The 18,048-nt window shown below is 35.7% G+C and overlaps 1 protein-coding gene and 1 long non-coding RNA gene across 2 annotated transcripts in view; one reads left to right on the forward strand and one right to left on the reverse strand.

Moving 5' to 3' along the window:
• The window catches only part of LOC134795393 (uncharacterized), a 548,375-nt gene that overhangs the window by 11,035 nt on the left and 519,292 nt on the right, over positions 1-18,048 (reverse strand). The window lies entirely within an intron of this gene.
• LOC134795386 (collagen alpha-1(IX) chain-like) overlaps positions 9,465-18,048 on the forward strand; it is a 215,548-nt gene continuing 206,964 nt past the window's right edge. Inside the window, exon 1 of the mRNA XM_063767220.1 lies at positions 9,465-10,437. Coding sequence (XP_063623290.1) covers positions 10,424-10,437 — 14 coding nt within the window. The 5' untranslated portion in view covers positions 9,465-10,423. The remainder of the gene's footprint in view (positions 10,438-18,048) is intronic.

Here is an 18,048-nt window from a genome sequence, read left to right on the forward strand (position 1 = left end):
ACATTTTCCAATAGAAGGATTCATAACCTTTCAAATAAGGTCCCATAGTCTTATCTTGCTTTATATAATATAAGGTTTAAAACCGCTTGAAAGAAAAAAGTTAAGATGTGCGATTTTTTTGACGCTGAGTGTATTAATACTTTTACAAGTAGACTTAACAACGCTGAACTCTGTTACTATCAGCAAAAATGATAGGTTGATAACTGATAAAAGTGATAAATAATTTTATATTCTAAACCGAGCAACAGTCACTTTAGTTTATATAAAATCCAAAGGTATGGTGAACTAAATAATTTATATAAATTTATGTCTGGTGAAAATGCTATATATTATTAGCATATCAATAAACAAGATAACACCTATTTATTAAAATTTGTATAAGAAATCTGTAATGTAAATGACAGTATTAAATTCAGGTCCTAAAGCAAGTACACTTGAATGCCACTAGTCGCTAAATTGTGCAGTGAATTAAACATGAAATTAAAAATTTCTAACAAGACAAAGGACTTGGTGGAATCCAATAAAAGTTGTTTAAAGAGCTTTGCTGTCGTTGAAAATCTGCATTGCAAAGAAAACAAACGTTTATGAGCATTCCAAACCACATATTTATGACTCTGCTGTTCGGTTATTATTATGGGCCCATATTGTCCCACTGCTGGGCAAAGGCCTCCCTCTTACGTAGCATCGGAAGTCTTCTACCACTCTCTGTCAAATGCGTCAAGCTCGTCCCGCCATCTCTGACGAGATCTATCGTGACGCCTACCCATGTTGAGACAAAAGTTTGTAGGTAGGTACTTAAGAGTCCGCAGCAAGCTCGGTTCTCCATACAAACGTAGATAGTTACGCTCTCATTTTAAAACAACTAGCTAGATTGCTCTGAAACTTTGTACTTACAATAGCATAAGATATATCTAGTCCTGTAATTAGTTTATGTAGCTTCAGATACCATAGTTATAAACACACAGCGAATTTAATTTTTCACACAAAACTTGTTTTTGCTCTATTTATTTTGTTTCATTAACTGGAGTTATATAAACTAATTACAGGACTAGATATACCCCATGTCATTGTATGTTCAAAGTGTCATTACAATCCAACACGTAGTTTTAAAATAAGAACGAAACTCCGTTTGTATAGGAAAGTGAAATTCGGACGAGCTTGCTGCGGACCCTTAAATAAAATATCAACTGGCACTCAGTCACATGCCCACGCTGGGACTGTGAGTAATGTCAAATCACGTTGAAATTTTGAAAGTATATATTCGGGTCAGTATAATCAAAACACTGTGTACGGATATAAGATAGAATGAACTGATCTGATTTGTTAAATTATGTTACCCACAAATTGTTGTCAGTCCTGACCTGCTAGCATTGAGTTGCGTTCTCGCGAGCGACTACATACATTCTGGCGCGACTTCAAGTATGGACTCGCGCGCGAGAACGCAATTCATGCTAGTCCGGCTGGTTTGTTAATAGGTGCTACTTAAAAATATTATTATATTTATATGAGTTCCAATTCCACGAGTCTGTTTTTTTGCAATAATATAAATAAAGCAAACGACTGCTTCTAGCATCACCTATGTCACTTTAGCAGGATATCAGTCATTAAACTGTCAAAAATACAGGTTTCAAAATTTTAATTAGTACCTACTTAACTTACCTTTATTTTAAGAAAATAAATATTTGCATAATTAATGATGGATATCTGTCCAATTAATTAAGTAGATCATTATTCATTCGTATATTATGAATATTAAACATTTTCAACCCCGCTGTTTTATATTTAAAATAAATTCGGTTTTAAGTTGTTAAAACATGTTTACAATTGTTTTATAGTTTGAACCTTTTTATTATATTTCATAGACCGCCATGACATGAATCCGAGTATATTTTCAAGGAAGATAATTTAATTGTGTACAGTCTTCTAAACCCCAATGTCTGAGTTTCGAAGAACACTTGTTGTCTCAGCGCAAACTCTTTGAGTACCTACTAATTCTTACCTGACTGATCTAAACAAAAAATACTAAAATAAATATTTTAGAATTGAAAAGAACAGAATAGAATGAGCTCTTGATTATTACCTAAAAGATTAGAAATCTAGTTTGGAAGAAAATAAGCACCTTGATTTTTTAATGATCCTGACTATAAAATTTGACTGTATTAGTGAAACAATGGTTTTTGTCAAATTTGTGACTCATGGTACCGATTGAGAAAAACATACTATCCTGAAGTATTTAATGACTAAATTCTATTTATTGGTAGGTACATTACAAATAGCATTCTTTACCAATTTTAAAAAGTATTTAATACGCCAGAAAAGTATAGTAAACTCCTATTTATTTAGTTAAATATGTCACTTATGGCACGAAATTAAAGAAAATTATTCGAAGCCCATTTATTTAATAACAACTGTAGTAAAGCACCTAATATGAATATACTATGACCTCTGGTGTTATTGCTACTACACTAGTTTACTAAATAAATACATAGTAAGTATATCCGTTTATAAAGATCTTCATCGCAGCCCTATTTGTAAGGTATTTAAGATACACAAAAGAGCAGAAATAGCCTCTTCACTTTATGTATTTGTTTCCTCGTTTCCTAATAAAATAATGCTAATAACATTAATAAATACAATATCAGCTGGGGAGGAAAACGCGGATTTTTCCTAATGCGCTGAATAAGATCCATTCTTCATACATTTATATGTATAAATAAGGACAAATGTAATTAATCTACCCAAGAGGAAAAAGGTATGTGTAAGGTTTATGGTTCTACGGACTATGATTCTGCGAAATTGTTTGCGAATAGCAGAATATGAAATGTTGATCAAAATGGCGCCACTTGATTTGCTGATGCAATTTAAAGCTTCATTAACTGTTTAATTACTGGTCGTTAGCCGCGAAACAATCTGTCAATAAAGTCGATGTTTCAGGTTGAAATAGGGATCTAATTTAACAATTCGGAAATGGCGGCGCATTATGATTCCGTGTTTATTCTTGAAGCACTCGATAAAATAGAAGAGTGTAAAATTATAAATAAGCAACTAGACGTATTTGACAGAAACTTTGATTTACATTGAAGGAATATTTTTTGCGTTCATCAAAGTTTATTAATTTTAATTATTATTTATTCTTGTATTTTTTTTTATAAATCTTAGAATTCTTCTAATTTAAGCGATACAGAGGTGTTCTAGGCTACACACCTACACCTTTATTTAAGTAGGTATATTTTTACACCCGCTATTGTTCGCTCCGGTCTCTAGCAGTAGGTGTGTGTAAATTATGATCAAATTTTAGAGCCAACTGCTGTTTGAGGGGTTTTGTCTCTATATACCGTAATATACCACGAGTTTTTTTTTGCCGGATATACCCTGTTTCATTTATACTTAAAAATGCATTCATAATGTTATACCCGTATTTTTCTAAATCCAGTGATAGTTTTGAATTTCAGATTATAGATTAATTAATTTCATAAACGTTTATATTAAATTCATTTAAACTACACCGTCATATTTTTTTCTGTCTGAGCCCTAATTGTCTGATATATTTTGGTAAATAATAGTCATATAAAAGCTCTTTTGCACCCATTTATTACAATAGTCAATTTGAAAGGCAGTAAATTCGATATCCTTAAAGCTAGCTAGCTAAGTCAACAACATAAATTAGCTACTTACTCCCCAAAACACTCATTGGTTTTTATTGATCCCCAATTCAGAGTCCAACTCGAACCAAACTTCAACTTCATACTCATCAAACCTAATAACAATAAAGAACTTCGGCAACTGCTACAAATTCTCACAGAAACTTCGCAAGTATCGCAATGTGGCCTCGCCAGTTGCGTAATTTTGTCACATGAAAGGACGTTTAATTTGCTGTTTCACTAGCTGCTAATTACAACTTTGATTAGTGTGGTTACGCGGAACGTCACGGGCGAGTGGGCGTTGTTTCGTACAGGTGCTAAATTGTATCGAGCGTTTGGGCGATATGGAAATGCGACGTTTGAGCGACGTGAATGGTGCCCGGCTGAAAAATTGGTTTGAGGAGGGTTCGGGACAGAAATAGATGCGTATTCGGGGCAATGGAGGTTTCTTACGATGTTTTCTTTCGCCGAAGAGATAGTGGTATATATCGAACTATATATTGTACATCAGTCCGATAGAGTGAAGGTTCTTATGTGTGACCTATTCAAAAGTTGCACACGGTAATGCTCGGCTATTGATGAACAATACAAGTGAATATTAAAAGAAATACGGATATAATCTGATAACGAAGATGCATTGAAAGATGCATTATATTTAAAACGAACTTTGACAGCATATGCCATAGAATCATTATAATGATCCGCGTTCACCGGTCTAATGATTAGGCTGTCAGTTCATCAGCTTGAAAGGAAAGTGTTGAAAGAGCGGAAGCAATGGACGTTGGTCTGTCTTGGTTCAACAGTGACACGTTGGCCTATATTACCCTCGTCACAGATTATATACCATTCTCATATTACTCAACTACGAGAAGGGTTATGATTTTAGCAATCTTTGTAAGTATTATATGTCTGTATGTATAGATATATGTTGGAGTCGCCTGGTTTCATCGTCGCATCAGAACTATTGTTGCTATAGCCAAAATGTATCACAGGTTAAACTAAATATTATTAAATGGTCTCCGATGCCCCACTTTTCCTCTTAGGTTAAAGTTTTTATTAAAGAGCATATTGCATTGTCACATAAAAAAACATTAAATAGGAAAACGTACTCGCAATAAAATGAATCCGGTACTGTAAAAACTTAAGCTAACCCGATCGATATCAGTTGAACCATTATATGCATTCTGTTTTCAACGTATATCTAAGAATAGACATCGATTTATTAGCCTCTACTATGATAGACCGGCGACTGTAAGGATATGGGTGGTTCCATGAAAGTTGGGTAACTATTGGACAATTTTTGCAAGAGCTGTTTTTTAAATGCCTACAAAAAACATTATCATCTATTGGCCAAGTGTAACCACCCATAATATATATTCAAAGGGGCCAGTCGATTTAATAAGGATTTAAGGAGAAATTAAGGATTTTCTAAAAACTGCGATCTAGGGACTGACGGTCTAGGATAGGGACTGACGCTTTTTTTATAAAAACACATGTTTGCTGCTTTGAAACACTATTTACTTTAAAAAAAAGGAAAGGGTACTACTATACTGTAAGTAAAGCAGTTAAAAATCAGACAAACGTATATTAATAATTACTTATATCTATTGAGATCACGTTTAGGTGAGGTAAAGTTATCTGACACATTAAGCACCGTCTTAATTGGACAATTAACATTAAACAACATTTCTTAGATGTTTGTTGAAATGGATGAAACTTAACGTTATCTTCTAATTCTTATTATTACAAATTACAACATAAAGCATCTTCTAAAATTAACTTAAAGACATTTCTTTAAAAAAAAAACAGAAACATAACATTCTTAAGCTCTTCTCATAAAGATAAACAGGATTTTTGAGTTTGTACTTTATAATTACTCTCTTAGCAATCAAAATAGTGACTAAGGTAAAGTCTATTTCTCATACACATTAATAGGGTTTTCAAATTTATACAATACTGTTTTTCGTTTCAGAGTTCTGATCGGAACTGGCAATTTTCCCACTACATCTTCATAAGGCACATCAGCCACATCATTTTGTTTCAGTTCAAATTCAGTGCCTTCTTCATTACAAACTTTTAGAAAAGTCACTGTCAGCTCTCCATCTTCATCATCATATTTTAAGCATACCGCAGCGTATCGGTATTCTCTTTTTCTCATATTTAACTTCACTAAAACGCAATCTCCATTGCTATAGCTTAATTTACGATTATGTGGCCCACTGGTGCTGGCTTCTGGCTCGTCATCTTCAGAATCTGTAAATATTTCCGAAACACGAAGTCGACTAATATTCCTTGCGTATTCTAAACTTCCTAATTTAAAATGAGCACAACCATCATCATTGCAGAAACAACTTAGAGATTTCATCATAATTTTATTTGGAACGTAAGTGTTACCCGTGACTTGATGCACCTGAAGTGTTCCTTTAAAAACTTTTTGGTTGTGTTCGTTTTCCCTAATAACGTTATTTACTCTTTCTATGTCTGCATCTTCAATAACAAAAACCTTTACCCCTGGGCACTTTTCACGAAGCACGGAGACAAAGTCGGATAAAGTTGTTATGTCTCCACGTTCAGCAATCGCTTGGTCTGCCCTACTTTTACATGTTCCTCCAACTCCATCCGGAGCTCCTTTACCATGTCCTGCTTCTTGATAATTCCACGAAAACCTCCGAACAGAGGGGTAGAAATCCCGAAGTCTACACCCTAAAATGTAGAACATACTTTTGTTGCGGTATTGACTAACTGGGCCGTCACTCAAAAAATGTAGGTTTTCCGTTGTCGGCGGCAGCTCTCGAAACACAGGTTGCAAATGTGCCCAGATAGCTCCTGCACTATGTGCTAAATTTAAAGACACAGTACAGTAAGAAGTTGTTTTATCTTTAGTATAAACAACTACTGTATGTAGCGATATTTGTGTACGAGAACCACCAAAGTGGTACGCTTGAATTTCTTGGTTGCATTTTGTTGTGTAATTTTCAGAGAAGTCCATGTGAATAACGGCGTCTTTTTCTGTTACTGAATCTTTAATAGATTTCATAGTAGTGTATTGATGGGTAATGTTCCTTTCATGTTGAAATAATTTTGGAAGGTCCTGATCTTCTAATTGCATGATTAAATCAAGAGGTTTTATGCTATGTGCTTCTTTTTTGTATTTGGTGACATATCGTTCTTTTTTAGTTTTTATATCCGTAATCAACTCCTTAACGTGCTTCCATTGCTTGACCTCAATTTCGTTACTGTTATCGAATTCGGCATATGGTAAAATCTTCCTTGAGCAGCCATCGCACATTCTTGTCAAACAGTCCTCGGAGTAACGATCACAGCAAGTTGCTTCTAGTGCACATTGATAGGTTGAAAAGCTCAAAATGTTGTTGGTTTTTAAAGCCTCCAATTTCAAGTCAATATTCGCGTGTGTAACACAAACACAAGTGTCACAGTCCTTAAGCTTCGGCACGACAACCCAAAACGGGCGCAGTTGGCAGAATAAAGAATACCCAATCACCATAGCGTTTGTCTTGAGAAACTTTTGGTGCAACCTCTTTAAGGAATCATGCAAGTACCGCTTTTGCTTTTTGACATTTTTGCGAGTGATATATTCCTTTTTACCTGCTGCACACCAGCTATTGATGTCCTCTTCGTAGAATCTGTGAATAATCTCTACCACTCTATTGTGGTTCTTTTTAGCAACGGATTTTGTACGATTGAATCCCATTTTTTTGTATGTCACAGCTTTGTTTCCAAATCTCCATATTTTATATTTTTTTGACACTTGCCCTGACCAAATATTCTTCAAATTAGCCTTTTCCTTAAATGTTCTGGCCTCAACTTGTTTATTTAGTATTTCAGTTTCAATAACCTCACCAAACAAAGCTTTTTTCACCAATTCTGCCTTCTTACTAGGATCGTTTGCTAGTTGTTCAATTTTACTTCTTGGTGATAACACTTTGTTTACTTTCTTCAGCGAGTTTTTTAGCCTGTGCATTTTTTGTCGTTGGTTGGCAAGTCTTTTTCTTAAGTTAGCGATTAAGGAGTTCTGCTTCTTCGCTATCCTATTTCTCATCTTTCGTTGATTAATGCTTTCTTTGAGCTTCGGCTTTATTAGACTTAATCGCGTTTTGAAAATTATCGGGTTGTTGATTTAGAAGTCCTAATTCTTCTTGAATACCTGGCTCATTTTCTCCTTCAGATGATGGTGGCGTATTGTGATCCATGTATTGTGAAGTATTCTTGTGAACTTTTTGTTTTGCTCTATAATTTGATGTGTGAATCAGCCAGTTTTTTCGTGCTTTTCTATGTTCACGTGGAGTCATATCCTTTACACATTTTCTTTGGCCATTTTCTTTTTTTTTTAGATACTTTAATCGCTCTTTTTCTTTGTATGCCGCTAATAAATCTGGGTCATTTTTTACTTTTTCTAGCCTTTTTTTTGCGTGTTCAGACTTCTTTTTCACTTTGTCTTCTTTAGATATAGGATTTTTCTTTCTTGACGCCATATTCTAGAAAGTGTTAGATTTTTTGACTAAATTTTTATTAAGTCTGCCTAATATAAACGTGATTTAATTTTTATGCCTAATAAATTGTGTGAATTATCACAGAAATGTTACAATCGTCAGTCCCTAGTCATAACGTCAGTCCCTAGCCAGTTACATGACCAGGGACTGACGGTCTAGGGACTGACTAATACAAGCAAAATCGCACATAACTTGTGATTAATCATTTTCAACCAAACCAAAGGAGCACTCACACAACAATGCACACAATACAAGTAACATGCAATAGATAACGGGAATAATAACTCATTACTTCAGATTTAATAACTTACCTAGGGACTGAAAAAGCGACTGGAACAGCACGTGTTTACGCTCCAATGACGCCGATCGGGCGATCGCACTGACAACAAGATGGCCGACGCGCTACGTGTCATGTACGCGGCTAACTTCACGTTGATACTTTTGAATGGCGTGGTGGTACGGAACGGTTTTGGCTTGAGTGCCGCGTATTTTTAAATTTTAGTAGTGGCTAGGGACTGACATTAATTAAATATGACAATATTAGTGCACAAAAATTGTAACGATAAATATTACTTTTATTTAATAAAATGTTACGAGGTGTTACGTTATGTAATGTAAAGTGATATTAGCACAAATAAACGAGCGATTTCGGCGTATATCACCAAATTAAAAAAGAACATAATCTAAAATTTGGAAATGAGACAGGGCTAGGGACTGACATTTGAGACATATGAACATTATTTTCTATAATAAATAACATAGTGATCAATTACAAAACGAGTGACCCGAATAAACAGCTTTTATATTGAATCCCTATTACATAAAATATCTAACATGTTTAATATGAAACTATGAAAACTTCTGAAACACAAAGTTAACCGGGTTTCATGGAATCACCCATATGATGGTTGTATTTTATCGTATCGCATCATGATACCTCATCATGCACGCATCACTCTCGCACTTTTTCAAATTAGCATAAGTAGGTATTATGTACATTCATGTTGAAACCACCAATACCTTTTTATTTTGTCAAAATACTGAAAAGGTTAAAATACTCAAGTTAAATTTAATGTAATCCACAAATAAGTCATTAAAACTAAAAAAAATATGTCACCAATATTTCCAGGAGTATTCTGATTGTAATAACAGGTTACGAATTTGATCTGGGTTCGTTATAGATAAGATCTGTTTCTTAAACCAGAAACGTCCTTTTGATACTGACAGATTATATCTATAACAAATCCAAACCAAATTCAAATTCATAACCTATTATCAAAATCAGAATATGCCACACGAAGTCATACGCAACGGTTCTCTGACCCGAAGATCGTCTTTGTATTACATTTTCATTCATACCTTTACATATCGACACAAATAAAAGTTCATTTACAATTACAGCTTAAGTTATAGAGAGAAATGAAAGCGAAAAGAATTCTCCAACGAACCCATGATAGTCGCCCTTTTATACGAGCAAGTCATCTTCCAACAAAGGGCGATTAAACTCACTGCCCACTAAGTTTTAAATAATCCCTAAAATAACAAAACAAAAGGAAGCGATCGTTATACGGCGAGAAACTTTTTCAATATCCCTCTACAACAATGAGCGTTTCTTTTTTTATTCGCGGGAATAAATTCCGTATCAAATTTCTCCCTCGATAGCACTAACAATATATCTTCCGGGTTTAAAGACCGGCCCATCAAATTATCTCTGAAAGAAAGCGCTTTAAAACTGCACTTTTCATTTTCTACAGCTTAACGCAGGCTACGCACACTAAACGACAGTACGGAAATACTCTGTGTGTAACGTCCCATATTCTGGCTCATCTCGTTCATTCTGTCTCTTTTTTAGGCGAAATTCTATCTACAGGCATCGGGTGAAAGTCGATATTCATAGTTCACGCACGACGCTTTGGTAGGGCGGTCGTCGCGTAAGCTACGAGTACGCCACGTGCTCGCCGACAACTTGCGCTTAGTTCTTCACGAACAGTGTGGGAGGTTAGTCCGCTACATGATCATAATTTTCCGAATGTCATGCGCTATAGCCGGTCCGCGCGAAAAAGCGCCCCCTGCAAACGATCCGTCAGTGTGTGCGTGAGTACGGCCACGTGATTTTGACAGTCGAATAAAAAGCCGGTTAGTGAACCAAGTGTTTATGTTTACTGATAACAGTTTTATCCGTTAACCGACGGAATAATAATAATAATGCTTTAGTCGTGATTCGATTGAAGCTTTCGAGTGTGATTGATCGGTTTATTATCAGCTTTTGATATGGCGCTGTTTTGGTAAGTATGTTATTATTATGTCTGTATTGTGATGACAATGCTATGGTTTTGTCTATCTAAAAAAAAATGATTAAAACAGTAAAAACATTCCTAATTAGTTACCTACTTAATAGTTTCACTGCACAACTGCGCTTTTGTTAATTAAACAATGCGGTTATTTTGGTAAAGCGTGTCATCCGTATATTCGTAAACCTATTATCATCACACAGAGATAATATCTCTTATGCGCATGCTCGTTACTATGTCAACAAGCTATGTTTATGTGCGCTATGTGCGTTGTTCTACGTGCGCTTGAATTCTAATGTAGTGTAGTTTAGTTTTTAGGACTACTGAAATTCTTATTAGGACTACTGAAATTCTATGTACCTAAGTATACAAAATACAGGAAAAGAGCGATATCTTACTAGGCTTGATATTGCAAAAAAAAAACTAGCTGGGGTTTTTCGTAAGGGAATTCGCTATCCTTATATATTACCTACATATGTATTTACATATTAGTATATGCGATGCGATTTTCTATGTCTACATGTAGAGTAATTTCACGAACAATTTTGATAAAGATTTTAAGAACAAAAGATATAATATGCTTTAAACTTTTTTAGGTTACACATCGATTCCGCCCGAGCCTGCTCGGTTTCCAGGACCTTTTATTGAAATTTCCGACACCTGTTTTATATTCCACTCGACAGCTTACGATCGATGCTTCGTCGAAGGCCGCCTGCAAATGTTCGACTTCCTATATAAATTGGAGAAAGATCGAGCGGGTTGAAAAGGATCATCAATTACAAGTAGATTCATGAAAAGCGGTGCAACTAAATCGTATGAGAGCTTGTGTATATCGGTCTCATCCTGTGCAAGCTTGGTCACCTGGATATTTAGTTGACTGTTCCGACACCTATTTTATATTCTACTCGAGAGCTTACGATCGATGGGTTGTCGCAGGCCGGCTGCAGACGTTCGATTTTCTTTATATATTGCAGAAAGTTCAAAGAGAAAAGGAGGGAAATACCATCAATTGTACCTACCTATACAGGATGATTCATGAGACGTGAGCAGGATTAATAGATCATGTAAGAAGAAATTAACAGTTTCAACCATTGAATGAAGCTAACTGTTTAGTTATTAATTGATAAAACATAATTATGTGAGTGTCAACTAACGAATGTAAAACAGAACAATGCTAAAACTTTTTATTGAACGCTTAAAACAAAGACGAACATAACATTGCTGGAAAGTAGATGTTAATCTGAAATCAAAGTAATGGGGCAAAACATATTATATACTAATCACATAAAATTAGCACTTTCCCTGTTTTTCGTACAAAGTTAAATATATTTCGGGACTACATAATATGCACATATTTTGTATTGATGAAATTCCATTTCGATATCCATTTGGATCTAGGTATGGACAATGGACATGGATTTTATAAATGCCAAATGGACGTTGCAAATAACATAACACGTACATTTCAAAATGAGCTTTCTCTGCTATTTTGTGCCAAAGCTCACAGTGCTATACCAACACTAATAAGCTAGCGTAGAAAAACAAACGCAACGCAACGTTCGTTAATTTCGTCCGTTCCCACGGTCGGTAATAGCCGCTCCCGCGGGTGTCGTGTCGTGTGCCACTGAAGGAATTGAGGTAGAATGGGTTCTGGGTCAGCAGTCTAAATTGCTGATAGTGTTTAACTTTACGGACTACTTACTTTTCAATCTTGTTTGCAAGGGAGCTCAAATTACTAAACTTATTTCACTTGCAGTGAGCAGAAAATTTTACAAAAATTAGGCGATACGAGTAGGTATCAGCTAAACCTTTTGGTATGTTTGAGAACTGATCGATGCATCCATACATTCAATTGAAGTGTATTAATATCAAAAGTTTGTAGTAGGTCGGCTACATTGCTACTATACTTAATAATAACATTGCAGCAAAGTGTGCATAGTTTCAAAGTTACGCTAAAAAAAGAGATATATGAACATCAGCAAAGACAGGAAAATTTAAGATACTATTTTTATGATACTAGTTTTATCTGAAAAGCCTTTTTCACATACCTGTAGTTATGTCCCATGAGCCAACTATTTCTGCGCTATTTTTTGTCATTTTATGTTGTCGTCTTTTCCAAATAATTAATTTAGGTTGTAGTTTAGTTTGTTTAAAACTTTTACGACTAGAAGTTTTTAAGTTTTCTGCACAAAATGTACACGTGGCTCGCTATATGTCCCCTATATGTCCATAGCACAAATATGGCCGCGTGGTGTCGTGCCGTGTGACGTGGTCAGGACGTGGCGTCCAGCTGTCACTTGGCTGTCAGGGCTGTTCCGGATACGGAAATTGCCGCAATGTTGCAGTTGTATAAATAGTTTTCGTTTCAATTTTATGTGTTAGATATAGTTCTAGTTTTTAATTAGTTTAGTAAATTAAAGCATAACCGCCTCGTCGTCGAACGGCGTACGCCTGGGTCACAGCGGAAGAACAGCGCTGACTTTGCCAGCTACATGCTGAGTTGTGACCCTTTTATGGCATTTTGCACTAAATGTTATACATTGTATATTTGTCAACATGTTTTTGTCATCTGTGTTTGTTTGTCATAAATAAATGTTTTTCTATTCTATTCAATTTCCGGTGTAGTAGGTCCTTAATATTGTCACTGTCGCTGTATAACGTCGCGTTGTCGCTTTTGTTTTAGCTTTTAGAAAAAGAGTTATATATGTAGTTTAACCTTTAAGCGACAACAAAGTTAGAAAATCAACAACCAATTTCCAATAATTGTCACAAGTTCAGATCAAGTTATAATCCAAAATAGTATATGCGAGCTAGTCGTAGTTTTAACTAAATGTCAATTAACTGCAGCAGGTTTTGAGGGTTGTCGATATTTCTCAGTAGACCCGACTAGTACGTAATGTACCTACAACTGTGATATAAGACATTACAAATTATTTATGTTCTTATGTCGGTGACTTTTATTAGGTGATAATGTGATAACTATACTTTCTTAGCTAAGGAAAGTCGTAAGTGGCACTGATATTAATGTATTATAATGTTTTTTATACACTGGTTTCTAGTCCATTAACACATTTCTCCGAACTAGGACATCACATTCCGACATTTCCAACCAATAACATTATTCATATTACATTATCTACCTAATGAAACCGACCGCGTAAGTCTTTTTATCTTCCTGTGGTCGTTTTCGAGAATTAAATACCTACTATTAGTTACACACTATAATATTTGTTACATATTTATCAGTGCTTGGAAACTCGTATTTATATTACGCGTACCAATAGCTAATTTTTATTAGCGCGTGTACCTAGTTGGGTACAAGAAACTGAGCATCGTAACTTACGAGTTACGATGCTTAGCTTCTTGTATCGAATTGACGCGCATTTATGTTTTTATTAGCGTGAACCAGCAATTAACGTATGAAAATTCATACAAAAACAGCGGCCATTCAGTCCTTTCTGCGTGTACTTTTTAGTTGATTTTATGATTGAATATTTAAACATCGAATCAGAAAAGTAATCAACATAAACTTGTACTGTATCATGGGATGCTACAAAGAAATGTGTCATTGGTTTGCGAAATACATATATGTGACGTCCCACGGCAAAAGGTACCTTACGGCGGCTGGCGCTTACGTCGCATAGCGCCGCAATAATATTGGAGCGGCGTTAATAATAGCGTAAGCGCCAACCGCCATAAGGTACCTTTACCCGTGGGACGTCACATATAATATACATTATTGTGGACATTTAAGCGCGAATACCAACCAGCCTTACGGTGTACGCGCAAATAACGACAGTGTAAAAGCGCTTTCTGTACCAAAACCCCATTACTAGTCAATGGTAATCGAGAGCGCGCGATCAACCTTAGTCTGCATTCCCGCATAAAAGGATGCAAATTACATTCAGTACCTTTAATTTCACATGAGCACTATTAATAGCCCGCGGTTCTTGTGTTCTCGTGGGCATACATTTCACAGCAATCGTAACTCTGAGGTTAATTGCTAACTGGTTTTTTTATCTCCTGATAAATGTAAGTTTTGATAAGAGCGGACATCTCGTGGGTACAAAAGCATTTTAAATAATGGTGAGTGCGGCTGGAACGTGGAATACAGGACTGCATGTTGTTCTCAAGCGTGAACTATCTCGGGTAGCCTAGTTAAACCAGTTTAAGTGTGATCCCTGTTTACATATCCATGATACGGTGTTCAAGATCGCGTTAATATGGTTAACTTGAGGTTAAGTGCTTAGTAAAGTGACCATGAAGGTGGCCTGAAGTGTCTACCTCGGTATTCCAGCAACGTTTTTGAATGAAGTTTTGTTTTAATCTTTTTACAACCGTGTGAGTACGCCGGCGTGTTAACCTAGCATATGGTTAAGTTTCAAGCACTGTTAATTCACAAAGCAAACAGTGAAAACGCGAATAAAGCACGAATTTAAAGTCAAAATGTAATTATTCCTCTCGGTAGTTTAATACTTTTGGAAAGCTTGTTATTGGAATGTTAGATTAGTAACTATTTGTTTTTTCTAATTAATCGCAACTGAGCTGCGCGATTCGAGTTACTAAAAAAACGAGATAAGGATATTGGAGTAATTTTCTTGACGGCAGCTGTATTTGAGTGATTTCGACGTGATGATGCTGAGCTTGCTGCGGCTAAAGGTTTTAGAGCGACATAAAATCAATTCCGAGCGCGACAGTGCGCTCATAATCCGAAGAAAGCAAAGTGAGCGAGCGTCGGTGAAAGATAGATAGATTGCAATGGCTGAAACGTCGGAGGTAATTTCGAGCTTCCCTGTCTGCTAACCACTTATATTGTAATAAGCACAGCTAGCAAAACCTCATTTACAAAAGTTCTGCAACCTCCTTTGCAGTAAAAAAATCGCTTGATATATGTAGGTAGGTATTAGTGGCTGCTATCGATATAAAAGTTTCCATAATCACCCCGAGACAAGATAATTTGTTGTAATAAATTGGTACACCAACATCTAAATTGTATACTTTATCATTACCATAAGGTTAAATATTGCATACAGTTCAAGCTACGGCACAGTACTTATTGTCACCTGCTTGTTCACAGCGGTTCATCAGAGTTCATAATAAAGACTGAAGACATTTGTGTGTTCTGCAGCGTGCAACTATTAAAACTTGAGGCTTTATTAGTTTGCTAAGATATATTTGTTCACCAATTTCTTGGTTGCAACCTTTACGAGCCTTTGGTCCTTTCAGCTAGCGTATTTAAAAATGGCGCGTGGGCGTCTATTTTAACGTAGGTGGGCCGATGCACACCGCTTGCGTTATGCAGCCGGAGCTGCGGAGCCTTGTTGAATACGCACGATATGCAAGCAGTGTGCATCGATCTTTAACTTACCCCCTGTTATTATATTCTTAAAAATATTATACTCTTTTAATTTTGGAAAAATGAGTATAGCACTCATTTTTGCACTAGAAATATACCTATCTCAATCTCCGCTCGTAATTTTAATAATGTTTTTGCCACGTAATATTAACTAATGTACGTAGGTACATGTTAACAACTTGTGTTAGGCTGCTACTATTCTTCTCCTGACGGTCTCTCGACATGATATCGGTTGAGCGTAGCAATAAAAATTGTGTGCGATTTTAGACTTAACCTGGGAACGCACTACTAAAATCAGGTCTGAGAATCCAAAGAAATTTATTTTTCTTCTTCGAATGGTCAGACAAGCCTCAGAAAGGCTATATCGGTCGGCGTTTCACTTTACAGCGCCGGTGAACCTCTTACTCTTGCGCATTTTACTAACTTGCACTTGCTTCCAGAAAAGGCAATCATTTTATGTGACGATTTATTGATCCCTTGCTAAACGCTGAACGTGCTCGTAAATCGTCTATTTGGACACCTTTCTGACTTAAAAACCATAAGGATGCAAGAGACGACATTTTCCTTAAAATATCTGTCATTTCAATGACCAGATCCGAATGCCATTATGTTAACTTAAAATGACGTATGTTGTTATAAAAATGCATGCAGATAAGACTTTGGGTTTAGAAGAGCTATAAAGTGTGGTCTTCGTGGACTTAACACTATGGGAAGTAAATCAAAACTGACTGCATTGTGGACGGAAATTTATATTTTGATTGAATACATGATTTATATCAAGATTTATAGATTTATTGGTGTGGGTGGATTAACTTGTGAAAATGATTTAAATGTTTTTATTAGACTATTGGTGTTTCAACATGTTCAATTATGTTGCTTATAAATCTATATTGACCCATTTTCTTAACCATAATGATATCAAAACTACTTAAAACACAAAATGGTTATTTTATAAATCACGGGCTTAATGTGGCTGGCGTACTTTTTATAAATAAACAAACATTCTAATGAGATAACATAAGTCTGTAAGATTTCGAGGGATTCATTAATAATGACTCATTATCGTTCATAACACATCAGAGGAACATTAGCGACAGAACTTGTTAATAGGTATCAGGGATGTTGCGAACATCCGCATCCGCATCCGCAACCGCGGAACTTCCGCATTATTTTCAACATCCGCATCCGCATAAAATCGATGCGGAGCTTATGCGGATGCGGATGTCGAACAAGTCGGCACAAGAACGTCTTAGCGGCGGCGTAAGTGCTAGGTAATTTCGTCATTACCTATAACGAAATCGTCTAGATCCAGAAAAGTCGGCCAAGTTTACTGTTTATTAAATATAACGCACCCATTAGTAGGAGATCCCACATATGGTCGACCTTCACCAATCTGTCTGACGGATGAAACTATGAAAATATGAAAGAAAATATGTTCCATAACATAAATAAATAGGGTTACCTAAAAAAATATGCACAGGCTATTTAAAAAAAATTGAAAAAAAAATTTTTTCGGCATATTTCTCCGATTTGTCTGACGAACGAAATAAGTTTCAATGGAAAGTATACAACTTGTACAACATAAATCAACTAGGTTGCCTGTCTTTTTCCGGTCACTATTATGTGGTTGCCGTGTTTAAAGAGGTGATCGCATCCGCGGATGGGAGCCTTTAAATATCCGCATCCGCACTTCTTCACACCTATCATTAATGTTAGCATATAAAGTATCAAATCTTACGTTTAAGTATCAAGCTTTAAAATACACATTCTTTCTGAAAAAAATTAACATCAAAAAGGTAACCAGTCTAATATTAATATTTAGTAAGTGCTGAACATCCTACATATAAATACATAAACGATTTTATGAACCTGTCATAAAGGCGTGTTCTTTGTCCAAGTAGGTCAGTTTTAACTTTATTGTCAATGAATATTATTTACTTATATTATACCCAGTGGCATTTACAGTCTAATCGCACTGTAATTAAATATCAAGCCTAACTGTATGCATAACATTAGACAGTCTAATCCTACGGTAATTGCTACTTACATAATGTCTGTGACCAATCACCCGTAGTACCGTGAAATATGTCGCTTCCTCCAAAATGTTGTAACGGTTGTGAGATCACATTACACATTAAGTTACACGACTAAGCCTCAGGGACGTTAAAAGGTATCGCTCTTAGCTATAATAAAAAAGACATACTATGTAGATGACAGGTAAAAAGTATTCTGTAAAATTTGGCCCTTAC

The sequence above is a fragment of the Cydia splendana genome, chromosome 12 (genome assembly GCF_910591565.1).
Source record: "Cydia splendana chromosome 12, ilCydSple1.2, whole genome shotgun sequence".
Taxonomy (NCBI): domain Eukaryota; kingdom Metazoa; phylum Arthropoda; class Insecta; order Lepidoptera; family Tortricidae; genus Cydia; species Cydia splendana.